The sequence below is a fragment of the Rhinatrema bivittatum genome, chromosome 1, assembly GCF_901001135.1.
Source record: "Rhinatrema bivittatum chromosome 1, aRhiBiv1.1, whole genome shotgun sequence".
NCBI classification, from domain to species: Eukaryota; Metazoa; Chordata; class Amphibia; order Gymnophiona; family Rhinatrematidae; genus Rhinatrema; species Rhinatrema bivittatum.
In genome coordinates this window covers 488,337,821-488,352,341 of record NC_042615.1, presented here as the reverse complement: position 1 = coordinate 488,352,341, position 14,521 = coordinate 488,337,821, and the positions used below count along the sequence as shown (strand labels likewise).

Below are 14,521 nucleotides of genomic sequence, written 5' to 3'. Positions count from 1 at the left end.
ATCACTAAACAGAAAAAAAGCCCACCTGCCATCCCAGACTCCTCCCATTACCAGAAAAGAAAGCAAGATGCATTCAATAAAAGTCAGAATCATTCTCCAATCATAACATTTACAGACAAAATGAAATATTACTGCCTCCAGTGTGAACAAATATAATACAATACTACTAGGAATAATCTGTATATAGAAAACCATTCTGAGTGCAGCATTCAAAGACATATTATAGGAGTTCTAACAATATATAGTGTTTTCTGCTCCTTACTCTTCTCCCCAAAGTAAACTGAGATATTTGTGACTACAAACAAGGAATGAAAATTATTTCCCTTTTATTCAGATTGTGATAAACAGATAGTAGACAGATGAACAGATAGGAGGACATTCTATAGACAAATATTGTTAACATATACTATAGACAAATAAGTATACTGAAGGATGGGATAAAGGGAAAGAATGGAAGATTATAATGGGGCTGCTGTTGCTGCTGTGTCCTCCTCTCCCCCTCCCTCTGTCTCCGTTGCTGATTTCCTTTCTTTGCTGCCTGTTTTGTTCTATGACTGCAGGAATAGATAGAAGGAAGGCAAGGGGGAATTGGAGCGAGGGGTGAAGGCTGGAGGTGTCTCCTCTCTTGGTTTTCTTTCCCCTGGATGATTGCTGTTTGGCTTGCTCTGTGCAAGAATGGAGGGAAAGGATGCTGCTGATGGAGGGATGGGGAATGGCATGATGCCTATACATAGATGGCGAGAAAGATGACATTGATGGAGGAATAGAGGCGGCTTGACTTGCTGTGAGGAAGCACAGGGGGATGGAAAAGAAGATATTGATGATGACGGATGGATAGCTGGAGATTGCAGATGTTTCCCCTGTATAGTTGCTGCTTTCATTGCTAAGTGAAAGGATGGATATAATGAGTTTGCAAGTATCTCCTCTCTTTTTCTGTATATCTGCAGCTTGCATAGGTGGCGACCGGGGTCTGCTCCCCCAGATCTACCCTCCTCGCACCCCGGGCCGCTGTCCAAGGTCCAGAAGCCGCCGCCACCGCTCTCACCTGGTTCAGCACATCCATGTTCACTGGGAGGATCAGCAGCAGCGCGGCGGGAGGCTGCGCTTTATCCGGAACAGCCTAAGGACGCACGAGGGAGGGGAAAAGAATAGCCATATCCTGGAAGCGCGTCACAGAGCTGGCAAGGGACGCTGTCAAAGGGCGCCATATTGGACGCTAGCGCAGGGAAGCGCCGCATAGCCGCCATCTTGGATTGGGGCTGGCAAGGCGGAAGCTGTCTTAAGTGTACAGTAAGCGGCGGCTTGCACGTCAAAGACACGCCGTGAGTTAGCACGGGGCGCCCCAGTGACGTCACTGCAGATGGGGAATGACGTTCGACTCAGCGAGAAGGCACTGACCTCTGCAGCCCGACTCCGAAAATGGCCGCCCTTTGATCACGTGATGGTGCGTCGCATCTGCAGCACGAAAAGCGCGCAGGTGACTGAACTCAGCCAATCATGGATCTTCGCTGTTTTGGTCAAACGTTTTCTTTCAATGTTTCTCTGTAAAATTATTTGCTTGTTGATGGAATACATAGTATTTTAAAAAACCTTCATAACATTTATAACAAAGGCAGTTGATGAGATATTAAACTGTACAGGCAAATGATATATATATATATATATATTTTTTTTTAGCGAGGGTGGAGGAGTAAGGTGAATGAGTCACCAGTTTTACCTATGTTAATCCAAACCGGCCGTTCACGCCTGGATTTGCTTCATTGCATGCTTCAAGATGTAGTGCAGCTTTTATTAGGGAAAGCTAGAGCTGGATCAGTTACTTTGAGTTGAACTAGGTCTGGGTGAGATCACATGTCCTGCTTCAATTTTGTATTCAGTTAAGTAAAAAATAAAGTGCTGTTCTCAGATTGCTTCACCACCAAAACAGGTACCTAGATATTCCTTCCAAAATTGTATTTATTTAAGATCACTTATATTCCACACATACAGTAATATGTGCTAGCCAGATTACAACATTCAAATATAATTAGTAAACCATATTATAACAAAAATAATTTACTTCGCCAACTCATTCTGAAGCCTAGAAACACTAAACACCCCAGATAGGATTGTCAGCTTTTCCACAGACTAGGACTGGACACTTGAGTGCGCTGCTGGATAACTGCCAGCACTCAAACATTAACAACCTTACACATGAAAAGGCAACATTGTAAATATTACACCACACCCTAAAAAACACCAATACGCTTTCTGTTATGGAAAAAGAACAAACCAAAATGCAATAGATTCCTACACACAAGCTACATGCTAGCAACCCCACCTCCATGCAGAGTTAGACACTTGCCAAAAATAGAATAAAGAGACCATAGTATAAATAAAAACATGACAAGAACTGAACTGGAAACGCAACTCCATATGCAGTGCAATAATGGAAAAACAGAAACATCACAATTTCTCATAAAATAACTAATAAATCAAGAAATATAAAACATCAATTGTAATAGTAAAACCATATTAATAAATAGTCAATAATTCAAAACATCTGATCAACAGAACCTCTAATATTTAAAAGCTCATTTAAACTTAAAAACTTTTATAAAATTTCCCAGCCACCAATAAAATATTTAAAAACAGCAAACTAATCAAATAATACCCAATATTTAAGGATTTAAAAATCTCCAACTCTCTATACAGTACATGGAAACTTTTGATTTTCAATCATTCTGAGATTGTCATGGATTACTGGTGAGTGGAGGGAGGCGAGGGGGATGCATAAACTTTCTTCTCTCATACACACACTCCCTCTCTCTCAATGGATGCACTGCCAAACAGACTTGCTCTATCACAGTTGGTCACCCTGCCCCTCACAGGCTCCCTCTGTCCTCTCAAGTACACACCCTTACACAGGTTCCCTCCCTCTCGCACCACACATGCACCCTCAGATAGGCTCCATCTCTTTCTGGCAAACACATACAGGCTCCTTCTTGCTTTTGCACACTCATGCACCCCTGCACATAGACTCTCACTCTCACTCTTACCCCTTCACATGGGTTTCCTCTAACACACAAACACACACCCTCACTCAGGTACAAAGGCTCTAAATCATACACACAAACACACACACACTCACAGGCTGCGTTGAGGTCATTAACTGCTTACTGCTCCTTGGCTGCAGCCCACCGGCGCCTTTGTCTTCAGCCCTGAGCGGGATGGACTCCGCTCACGGCCCATGGAGGCCTCCTTCCCATGCCTGGTAACTTTTGATTTCCAGTCACCTTGAGATTGTCATAGATTAGTGAAGAAGAGGGAGAGTGCACACTTTATCCTCTCTCATATACACAAACTCCCTAACATACGTAATCATTCTCTCTCTCACGCATTGACTCTCATTCACACTCCTCCACTCTCACACACACAGAAATACACTGGCTCCCTACTCCCTCACATACATGCACAGGCTCTCTTCCCTCTCCCTCCCCACACACAACACACTTTTTTCTCCCCACCCACAGGCTGCTTTCTCCCTCCCCACCCACCCACACACAGGTTCTCACACTCACAGGCTCTCCCCCCACCCCGACAGACATAGGCTTTTTCACACTCACTGGCTCTCCCCTCCAGACACACATACTACTCCCACCCACACACTTACTGGCTCTTCCTCACATATACACACACCCACAGACTCTCACACACTCAGACTCTCTCTCCTTCATATACATAGCCCTTGCTCACACTGACTCTCCCTCACATACACACACACACACACGCTGCTCTCCCCTCACCCCACTCAACAGGCTCTCTCAAATTCTAGGGCTCCTCTGCCATGGGCGAGAAGGAAGATGCTGAAGGCTCCACCCCCTTTTCTGTTCATACATTTGCCCGACAGGGTTTGGATATCTTGCTGGCTCTCTACCACTTCCCTGCTGACTGCTGCTCCTGGTGGGAACCCATCTTCTTCGACCAGCAGGGCTATGGCTCCCTGCTGGTTTGCTGCTCCTGAGGCACTTCCTCCTTTCTGTCTGGGTTGTGAAGGTCAGCGAAGCACAAGTCTTCAGCTGTGAATGGGATGGGCTCCGTTTGCTGCTCACTGGGGCCTCCCTTGTCTTCAGCCATGAACGGGATGGGTTCCGTTTGCGGCCCACTGGGGCCTCCTCCATCTTCAGCCGTGAACGGGATGGGCTCCATTTGTGGCCCACTGGGGCCTCTTCTGTCTTCATAGCCACCAAAAACAAGTAAGCAGGCAGCTGATTGGTGCTATGCAGCCACAGCTGATTGGAAGGTAGTCAGGGATAGACCACCCTTTGCTCAACCGGGCTTTACAGTGTTACAGTGTCCAGTTACCATTTGTAACCGGACACTGTAGAACAGGCTCTCTACCTTCTCCATTGCAACTATATCTTTTTTGAGATGCGGCAACCAGAATTGTACATAATATTCAAGGTGCGGTCTCACCATGGAGCGATACAGAGGCATTATGACATTTTCTGTTTTATTCACCATTCCTTTTCTAATAATTCCCAACATACTGTTTGCTTTTTTGACTGCCGCAGCACACTGAACCGATGATTTCAATGTGTTATCCACTATGAAGCCTAGATCTTTCTTGGGTGGTAGCTCCTAATATGGAACCTAACATTGTGTAACTATAGCATGGGTTATTTTTCCCTATATGCATCACCATGCACTTATCCACATTAAATTTCATCTGCCATTTGGATGCCCAATTTTCCAGTTTCAGAAGGTTTTCCTGCAATTTATCACAATCTGCTTGTGATTTAATTACTCTGAACAATTTTGTATCATCTGTAAATTTGATTACCTCACTTGTCACATTTCTTTCCAGATCATTTATAAATATATTGAAAAGTACAAGTCCCAATACAGATCCCTGAGGCACTCCACTGCCCACTCCCTTCCACTGAGAAAATTGTCCATTTAATCCTACTCTTTGTTTCTTGTCTTTTAGCCAGTTTGTAATCCATGAAAGGACATCGCCACCTATCCCATGGCTTTTTACTTTTCCTAGTGTTGTGTTCCGTGCCCGCCCGCAGGCACAGTCCCCTACCTCGTTTCCTGACCAGGCCGCCGACAGCGTCGGCTCTGACTGTCCTGCTCCGGGCTCGGCACCCCCGCGCGTCGGCGCAGACCCCCGAGTGAACCGCCGGGTTCGGAGCCGTCCCTGCTCCTCCCTCGCGGCCGCCTGCTGCTCTCCCTTGCGGCCCAGATCCAAGATGGCCACCGCCATCATAGGCACGAGGCCGCGCCTCTTCACTAGAATTAAAGGGACCTCATCCCTTTAATTGCTCTCAGCTGATTCCTATCCACAGGGCCAGAGGAAGTATAAAAGGAGACTTCCTCTGACTGTTCCTTGACTTGGCAATGTCTCCTGTGAGAGTTGTTTGAGTCTGCTTGCTTCGGTGAGTTCCAGCGTCTAGACTCCTTGTTCCAGTTTCATCTTGGTATTCCTTGTTCCTGACTTCGGATCGGCTAGCGGTGATTCCTGGTATTGACTTCGAACTGGCAAGCGGTGATTCTCTGGTGTGTGACTTCAGACTGGCAAGTGGTGATCCCTCGGTGTGTGACCTCGGACTAGTAAGCGACGACCCTCGGGAACTTGACCTTGGACCTCTTCCTGACCATCGTCTCCAAGGGCCCACCTAAGTCCCAGCGGCCGGGTCCCTACGGGCTCCTCCCGGGGGGACCGCCGGATTCCAGGGGTGAAGCTCCAGACAGCCCTTGCACCGTACGTCTGTTCCTTGACCTCTCAAAGATCCACCTAAGTCCCAGAGGTCCAGGTCCCTACGGGCTCCTCCTGGGGGGAACGCAGACTTCAGTGGCGAAGACACACCTCCGATCCTTGACGTCTCGACTCTTCGTCTGCCTTCACAGTCGCACCTGTCTACAGTGCCGAGGGTCAGCTGGCCACGTCTTCAGTTCCTGCCTCGCCACCTGACGGGAGAACCTACGGATCTTCCTCCAAGGTATACTATCCTTCCGTCGGCCCAAGGGTCCACAAGCTTGAGCATAACACCTAGAAGCCTCTCATGAGGAACTTTGTCAAACGCCTTCTGAAAATCCAAATATACTACATCTACCGGTTCACCTTTATCTACATGTTTATTAACTCCTTCAAAAAAGTGAAGCAGATTTGTGAGGCAAGACCTGCCTTGGGTAAAACCATGCAATGGATGATTTTAATGATAGGTTACAAATTTTTACTAATAGGTCTGAAATTTCATTCTTGAGTTCCTTCAGAATCCTGGGGTGTATACTACTCTTCAGTTTGTCAATCAGGTGATTTACTACTCTTCAGTTTGTCAATCAGGCCTACCACATCTTCTAGGTTCACCGTGATTTGGTTCAGTCCATCTGAATCATCACCCATGAAAACCTTCTCTGCTCCGAGTATCTCCCCAACATCCTCTTCAGTAAACACTGAATCAAAAAAATCATTTAATCTTTCCGCGATGGCCTTATCTTCTCTAATTGCCCCTTTAACCCCTCAATCATCTAACGGTCCAACTGACTCCCTCACAGGCTTTCTGCTTCTAATATATTTTTAAAAGTTTTTACTGTGAGTTTTTGCCTCTACAGCCAACTTCTTTTCAAATTCTCTCTTAACCTGTCTTATCAATGTCTTATGTTTAACTTGCCAATGCTTATGAAGACAGGAACTTATATTTATTTAGGGTATTCTCTGCTGCCTTGCTCAAAGTTTATACTTCAATTAAATTTAAATTTAATAGGAGTGGAGGGGATGGTTTCATATATTAATGGGCTACCCCTTCGGTGCCATTGTTGTTCTAATCATAAACACACCCTCCAGCCTCCATTCTTTCTTTTCAATTTTTCTTAAAAGTCTCATGAGATGGGCTACAGAGAAACCCCTCTTTTTTATTTTTGTTTTTTATTATTTAAACTTCAATTTTTTGTCCATATATTTTTCTTCGTGTAAAACACACTTTAACCATTCATTCAACCGTCGGATATGACTAATGTACTTAGGTTTGAAATGTCTCGAACAATCCTGACTTGCGCAAGTTTCGACAGATGCTGTCTTCCTCAGGGTTTGTTCATCCTCATTTCATCCTTTTTCATAAAGTTATTTCTTCTATAACTCTTCAGTGCTCAAACAAGCCTCTGTGTTGCACTAATCCTGATGGACATGGGGGCCTTCCATTTTCACCTTGATCAGAAAATAGCAGCGGAGACCCCAGCATGCTGCGAACGGAGCGCGTCCCTCAGCACACGTTCCATTTGTGGCAAAGATGAAGGCCCAGGCGTGCCGATCGCGGCACACGGGGGCCTTCCCTTTTCACCACGAATGGCGCACCGGGCCTTCATCTTCACTGCGAATAGAGCGTGTGCTGTAGGACGCGCTCCATTCGCGGCATGCCAGGGTCGCCTCTGCTATTTTCTGCCTGTCCTGCGATGGCCATTGTCCTTCCGGTTTTGAATAGTCTTCCGGCGAGGGGAGAAATCGGCAAGATGAGGGAGGAAATCTGCAGGAAGGAGGAATTCTGCGCAAAATCTGCATTCCGCAGTAGCGCTGAATTCACCCAGGAGTACCTCTTGTAGCTGGTTTTGTGACATGGCCGCTGTACGGCGTGTTTGAGCCTCCAAGGCGGCCAGGGAACCGCCTGCGCCATCTATCAGCGGGCTGGGAAACATGCGTGAGTACTGAAGGACACACTACCAAGCCCGATATATTATAGCGCCATCTATCAGCGGGCTGGGGAACATGCGTGAGTACTGACGGACACACTACCAAGCCCGATATATTATAGCGCCATCTATCAGCGGGCTGGGGAACATGCGCAAGCACTGACGGACACACTACCAAGCCCGATATATTATAGCGCCATCTATCAGCGGGCTGGGGAACATGCGCAAGCACTGACGGACACACTACCAAGCCCGATATATTATGGATTCTCAGTCCTCGGAAGTGCTGTTGCCTCTCTCAGCTCGTACCTCCGCCTCAGCGTCGATGCTGCCAGATCTTGATAGATACTTATGGCGTGGCCCTCCCAAGTCCACTGGTTTTTCTTTTGAGTCGCCCCTAGTATCTGGGATTTCTGCACATAGCTGTGGAAGCATATTATAATATCTCTCGGTCTGTTCTCTGATCTCTGGCCCAAGGCCCTGTGGGCATGCTCAATTTTGATGGCATGGGGATTTGGCATCTAGGCAATTGCCTAGGTGCCAAATACCTAGGTCAAAGAGGAATGCATCTCTGCCAAGGCGGAGCCTTGTCCATAGTCCACTTCAAAGGGTCACTGCTATACAACTCTAGGAATTTAGGGGGTGGTAAGGGGAAAGGGACATCCCCGACTTTCCAATCTCCAGGCTCTCCCATCTCCTATTCTCCAACCCTGCCTGTGGGCACCAAGCTTAAATCCCTCCCCTTAACATAACACTTGTGACAGACTACACAGGCCAGAGGAAGATGCCTCATGCTACTCTTGCATGGCAGAGGGACATTTGCATCATTCTTCATAGTTTGGAAGAAGGTAGAGGTATACTTGTGTTGTCCCACATGAGCAGAAAGGAGGCAACAACATGCAACTGCCCTCCTGTCAGCTGGTGCAGAGGAGGAAAGTTGCAGCAGTGGTCCAGCAGCATCAGATTAAAGGAGGAGGGAGAGAAGGAGGAAAATGCTTAAGTTGGGAAGTGGATGGAGAGTGGCAGTCAATATGAAACAAATAAAAGGGACCCCATTCCCGAAAGTTTGTCAGGATGTGGATTAGAGTTATTTCTACTTCAGGATCGACAAGAAGTACTATCTAGTTCTCAAAAATGGGGTAATGGCGCTAATGTCGGAGTAGGTGTTCACCTGAGCACTAGTGATCATGAGACGGTATGGTTCAATATAGCAGTTGGGATAGAGAGAAGTCACTATTACGCCTGTTGGTTGCAGATGGCTGCGACCTCTCATGCTCACCTCTTTTTCCCCCGCTCCATCAAGTCTAGGAAGAATGGTGGTGTCTGCCAGTTCACGCTGACTTCTCCAGCGTTCCCAGGACAGTGTGGGCGCTGCCGGCCACCATCTTGGACCCGGAGTTACCTAGGCGTGCACGTGCATGCAAGGGCCTTATTTGAATACGTCATGGTGGGAACCTCGGGGGTGGCCCCACCCGATGACGTCAACCCAGTAGTGTATTTAATCGAACCAGCCCTTGCCTTCCTCGAGTTAGCAAGGAGTTCCGTCTTGCTGTACTCTGCTCATTCAAGGACTTCCTGTTCCTGTTTCAGCTTTGGCAATTGAACGCTCTGAGTACCCGCTCCTTGGGGGCTCCCCTATGTTCCCGGCTATCCGCTCCTCGGAGGGCCTTCCTGCCTGTCTGCTGCTGGATCTGCTTCTCAGATCTTACCCTGCTCCAGGAACCATCCATTGTGACTACCTCTACAGACATCTTCATTTCTGTACTATACTGAGGACCCTACGTGGCATACCCCGATCCTCAGGCCACTACCGCCTTTCTTCAGTGAGAGCCTTCCATCCTTCCTGCTCTTCAGTATTCCTGCTTACCATCTGCACAGAGCAACTTCCGGGTTTGGCATCGCTACCAATATCAACTGTACAGATTTCCTCAGCGTACCCCACTCTGCAGGACACTACCAGATCTGTATCCTGAGGTGCCTACTCTCACTAGAGGAGATCCACCGCGTACCCCGCTCCAAGGGCCACTACCGGATCTTCTCCACTGTGTCTCATTCTGGGTAATTCCCATTGCGCAGAACTGTACTTCCATATTGCATACTGTGAACATTACTTTCCTGTTCTATATAATAAAGTCTCTTCCTCTAGCTGTGTGCCACGCCACTGAGACAACGCTTGCTGATGGTGAGGCTCACAGGGCTCCTCCCTGTGGGCAGAGACATCACTCATCTCAGCCCAGGGGTTCACATTCTTCCTTAAACATAACAGTGACACAAAGATCAAAGCTTTGGATTTCAAAAATACAGTCTTCGATAAAATGGAGATGTACCTTTATTGTTTCTTCATTTCTTCATTTTTTCATTTTTTTCATTGTTTTTTCATTTTTTATCCCCTGATCTGCATTTTGTTCATATTACCATACACTCATCGAATACAGTTGACATTTATTAGGATTTTATTTTTTGGAATTTTTTATTTTTAAATTTTTGGTTAGGAAGGTCTATCTATTAAGTTGTTTTTATGTACACTCGGTCTTTCTTTGACATTTTTGTGTTCAGTGTATGCCATTTGATATTTGTACACACACATGTATACAAAAATAATGCTTGTATAGATACATAAATATGAACAAATATTACATACAAATATATTCACACATTTGTACCTGATTCTATACATGTCGATGTGATAGTATATTTGGTTTTATATTATATTTATTTCTTATGATTTATTGTTATTTATACAATATTTCCGTAATTCATTTTGGGGTAGATTTTCAGACGAGCGCGAACAGCCTACTTTTGTTTGCGCTCCAGGCGCAAACAAAAGTACGCTGGATTTTAGTAGATACGCGCGGAGCCGCGCGTATCCACTAAAATCCTGGATCGGCGCGCGCAAGGCTATCGATTTTGTATAGCCTGCGCGCGCCGAGCCGCGCTGCCTCCCCCCGTTCCCTCCCCTCACCTTACCCTCCCTTCCCCTACCTAACCCACCCACCCGGCCCTGTCTACACCCCCCCCCTTACCTTTGTCGGGGGATTTACGCCTCCCGGAGGGAGACGTAAATCCCCGCGCGCCAGCGGGCCTGCTGCGCGCCGGGCCGCGACCTGGGGGCGGGTACGGAGGGCGCGGCCACGCCCCCGGGCCGTAGCCACGCCCCGTACCCGCCCCCAAAACGCTGCCGACACGCCCCCGCAACGCCGCGCGCTCCGGCCCCGCCCCCGACACGCCCCCCTCCGAGAACCCCGGGACGTACGCGAGTCCCGGGGCTCTGCGCGCGCCGGGAGGCCTATGTAAAATAGGCTTCCCGGCGCGCAGGGCCCTGCTCGCGTAAATCCGCCCGGTTTTGGGCGGATTTACGCGAGCAGGGCTCTGAAAATCCGCCCCTCACTGAGTATCTCGATGACCAAACTCTTCAGAATCAATACCAGTTTGGTTTCAGGAAAGTCCACAGCACTGAGGTTTTGCATTTATCTACCCTTGATGTAATCAGAAGAGGTTTCAGTTGTGGCACAAAATATCTTTTTATATTGATTGACATTTCTGCTGCCTTTAACACAAGATTGGGATTTCCAGCATTGTGCATCAGTGGTTTATATCATAGTTGGAAGATAGAAAATATTACTTATATTACACTTTAAAGCAGATTACATTCAGGTACTGTAGATATTTCCTTATCAGGCTTATAATCTAAGGGGCAGATTTCCAAAGACCTATGCGTGTAAATCCAGGAGGATTTACGCGTGTAGTGGGGTTACGCTGATTTGCTGAGTCGCAACGACTTTCTGCAGGGCTACATGCCTCGGCGGAGATTCCATCGGGCTGACATCCTCCGACAACTCAGGGCCTCCTCACTCCTGCAGGAGCCTAACGGCTGGGTTTGCTGGCGGTGATCTCTCCCCAGGGGAGAGGGATGACATCAGCTCTAGAGCAGAGAAAGGCTCCTCTTCCCCCCTACTGTTGCTTAGCGAGCTCTCTGCCCCCAACCTCCGTCCTATGACGGAGATGAGCGTCCATCGGACCCACAATTGGAACGGCCTCTGTCGTGTCTGAGACTTGACTCTCCTTGACCCTTCTTTTGCGGGCAGAGTGAGGCATTCTTCCGCAGGAAAAATTGTCGAAGGTAAGCAGGATGCTCGGACCCATCGCGCTACCAGCGCCATCTTGGATCCAGCCAAATTCAACTTATTTTTTCAGTGCTTATTTTCTAATGAAGACAAATTACTAGTAAATTGACATATCCATAAGAAGCCTAGTTCTTAAAGCTATCACATCATGCAATGAAATCTCTAACAACAGGTTCAGTGTATTCAGGTTAGGATGCTTGAAACTGCTGACAATGTGTGGGTCAGGAATTACTGCTAAAACTACACCCTCTCAGTTCTTCCAGTATGGTGAACTCCCAGCACCTTCCACAATTCCTCAATTTAAGCCAAAATCTCCCAGGACAATGCAGTCCAAACAAGAAGAGAGCTGCTGGGAGCCTCTACTACAAGCTGTGTTCCTTTTTCTGATGCTCCATCATTCAGATCAGAACCTCCCCCCTCTTCACCCGCCACAGGATAGCCACCACCACCCTCTAGCTTGAGATCAGCATCTTCCTTTCCAGCCCTCGACAGAAGGTGGTGGCAATATCAAAGCCCTAGAGACCTCTTTCTTGCTGTACCACTGTCATACAGCACTATTCTTCATGATGCACTCCTTGGTGTAGCTGGGAATGTGGCAAGGAGCCTGTGTGGTGCAGCCTTGCCCCAGCGGACAGACAGAATGCACCTGTACCTCCACTCGCTCCAGATGTGTGCAGAACTGACAGCACCCAGGGTGTTTCAAGTTTACTAGTGGAACATGTGGAGGTACCTAACCTCTGATGTGAGGTGGGGGTGATACTGTATGTTTCTGTATCTCAATTTTCTTCCCTTTCCTCCTCCTCTTCCCCTCCAAAAAAAGAAAAAAGAAAGACTAAATGATAACTTCAGGAGCTTGCAGTCTTCTGAGGGATGGGGGGTGCGGAATTGTACACAGGCCTGCATGAGATTATTCAGGGCAAGTGGCAGCTGAGTCAGGGTTGGATAGCTCTCAGACGTTGTATATTTGTTTTTGCATGGTAGGATTGCCCTCCTGGTATAATCACACTTCTTCCCCCATCCAGTGAGTTTTGGTCCTTCCCTGGTACAATCACCCATCTTCCATACACTGAATTCCAACCCTGCTCTGGTACAGCCATCTCTCTCCCTCCAGTGAGTCACAGGCTTTAATCAATCTGGGGCCTCTCTCATAACTCAATGGTCCTATTACAAGAATGACTGGGGAATGATACAAGGAAATGTTCCTTCACAAATAGGGTGGAGGAGATATGGAATAATCTCCCAGTTGAAGTGGTGGGGCACAATCAGAATCAAGCTTTAAGAAAGCAAGGGCTAAGCACAGATAATTTTTACTTCAAGGAAGTGAAGGTAATTCCAGAGACTGAGGTGAAATATGTAGTATTGTAACAGGAAGGGAAATTGGTCAGGGTAGATGGGCCTTGTGGTCTCTATCTGGCATCATATTTTTCGCTTCTGTGATGTGGCTCTTTTCTTCTTATAATTCTTTTCATTATCTTGAGTGAGAGTAATGTGGCCTTTTGCTGGGAATGGAGCCTCCGAGCTGGGGAAAGCCTTAGGCTGGTATTTGCTACTCTTCTTCACGGTAAAATGGCTGAGAGTAGCAGAAGCTTGGAAATAACAAGAGCAGTAAGTAATTCCCTCTCATGCAGGAGAATCGAGAATAGACAGTCCCTCCAAACCTTGGGTAGAAGAGGATTCAGTATCCACTATTTATTCACCCACAGAGATGACATGAAAGAAGGATAGGGAGCGAGAGACAATGAGAAATATAAATAAATACAAGGAGAAAGAGAGCAAGATTGGGGAAGGACACAAAGATATCATAAAAAGAAAATTAGGGAAAAAAGGTCCAATTTATGTTTATTTTTTTTAAATAGGTCAAGCATTCTGTGTACATTCAAAATCTTGAAAAAAAAAAGAGCTATTCTTTATTTACTTCACTCTTGCAAAGCCTCTGCTATGTATTTCATTCTTACAACCAGTGCTGTGCATTTTACTGTTGCTCCAGCTTGGGGCCACCAGGGCTATATGAAGAGAAAGGAGGTAGGGAGAAAGGAAGGAAGGAGGTATGGAGACAGTGGGCAGGAAATAGAGAGGGAGGTTTGGAGGAAGCAGGAGGAAGAGAGGACAGGAGATAGGGAATAGAGAGGACTGAAACTAGGGAGAAGGGAGGGAAAGGAGGCGGCAATGTGGGAACCTCATCCACTAGATGAGCATCAGAAGGAAGTGACACAGGACATCTCATCCCCCAGATCTTCCTCCTCTTCCTCCTGGCATCGGATGGATTCCTCATCACTGTAAATAAATCCCAGCCCCATGGTCTCCATGTCGCTCCTGTTGCCCTTCTGGCTTTGGCTCAGCAAGTCACTGGCCGCACTATCCATCTCCTCCAGGGTCATGTGACATGCATCTGCAATTTCCCGCTTGGCAACTGCAACAAATTTGGGGTCCCTGGCATAAAGCCCCAGACCTTCTGACATTAACACCTGAAAATACAAGAGACATCAACAGGGAGAAAGGAGCCTCTGACAATGTACTGTGTATGAAGAGTCTTGATATCGGGATTAACTCTGAATTCATCTGCAGAATCAAGAAACGCATGTTCAAAATGGAGAGAGAAGAGAGGGAGGGATGAAAAGAAGAGAGTGAAGGAGAGAAAAGCAAAAGAAAGGAAAGGGAGAGGTGGAAGGGAGTGATAGATAGAAACAAGGAAAGAGAGGCAGGGAGATACAGGAAGCAATAGGGAAATA

General features: G+C 47.0%; 2 protein-coding genes across 3 annotated transcripts in view; both read right to left on the bottom strand.

Moving 5' to 3' along the window:
* SYP (synaptophysin) overlaps positions 1 to 1,370 on the bottom strand; it is a 55,083-nt gene extending 53,713 nt beyond the window's left edge. For both annotated transcript variants that reach the window (XM_029608014.1, XM_029608015.1), the window contains exon 1: positions 1,046 to 1,370. In XM_029608014.1, the coding sequence (XP_029463874.1) occupies positions 1,046 to 1,063 (18 nt within the window). In that variant the 5' untranslated portion in view covers positions 1,064 to 1,370. The remainder of the gene's footprint in view (positions 1 to 1,045) is intronic.
* A 12,244-nt stretch (positions 1,371 to 13,614) lies between these two features.
* The window catches only part of CACNA1F (calcium voltage-gated channel subunit alpha1 F), a 186,565-nt gene continuing 185,658 nt past the window's right edge, over positions 13,615 to 14,521 (bottom strand). Inside the window, exon 48 of the mRNA XM_029608013.1 lies at positions 13,615 to 14,257. Coding sequence (XP_029463873.1) covers positions 13,988 to 14,257 — 270 coding nt within the window. The 3' untranslated portion in view covers positions 13,615 to 13,987. The remainder of the gene's footprint in view (positions 14,258 to 14,521) is intronic.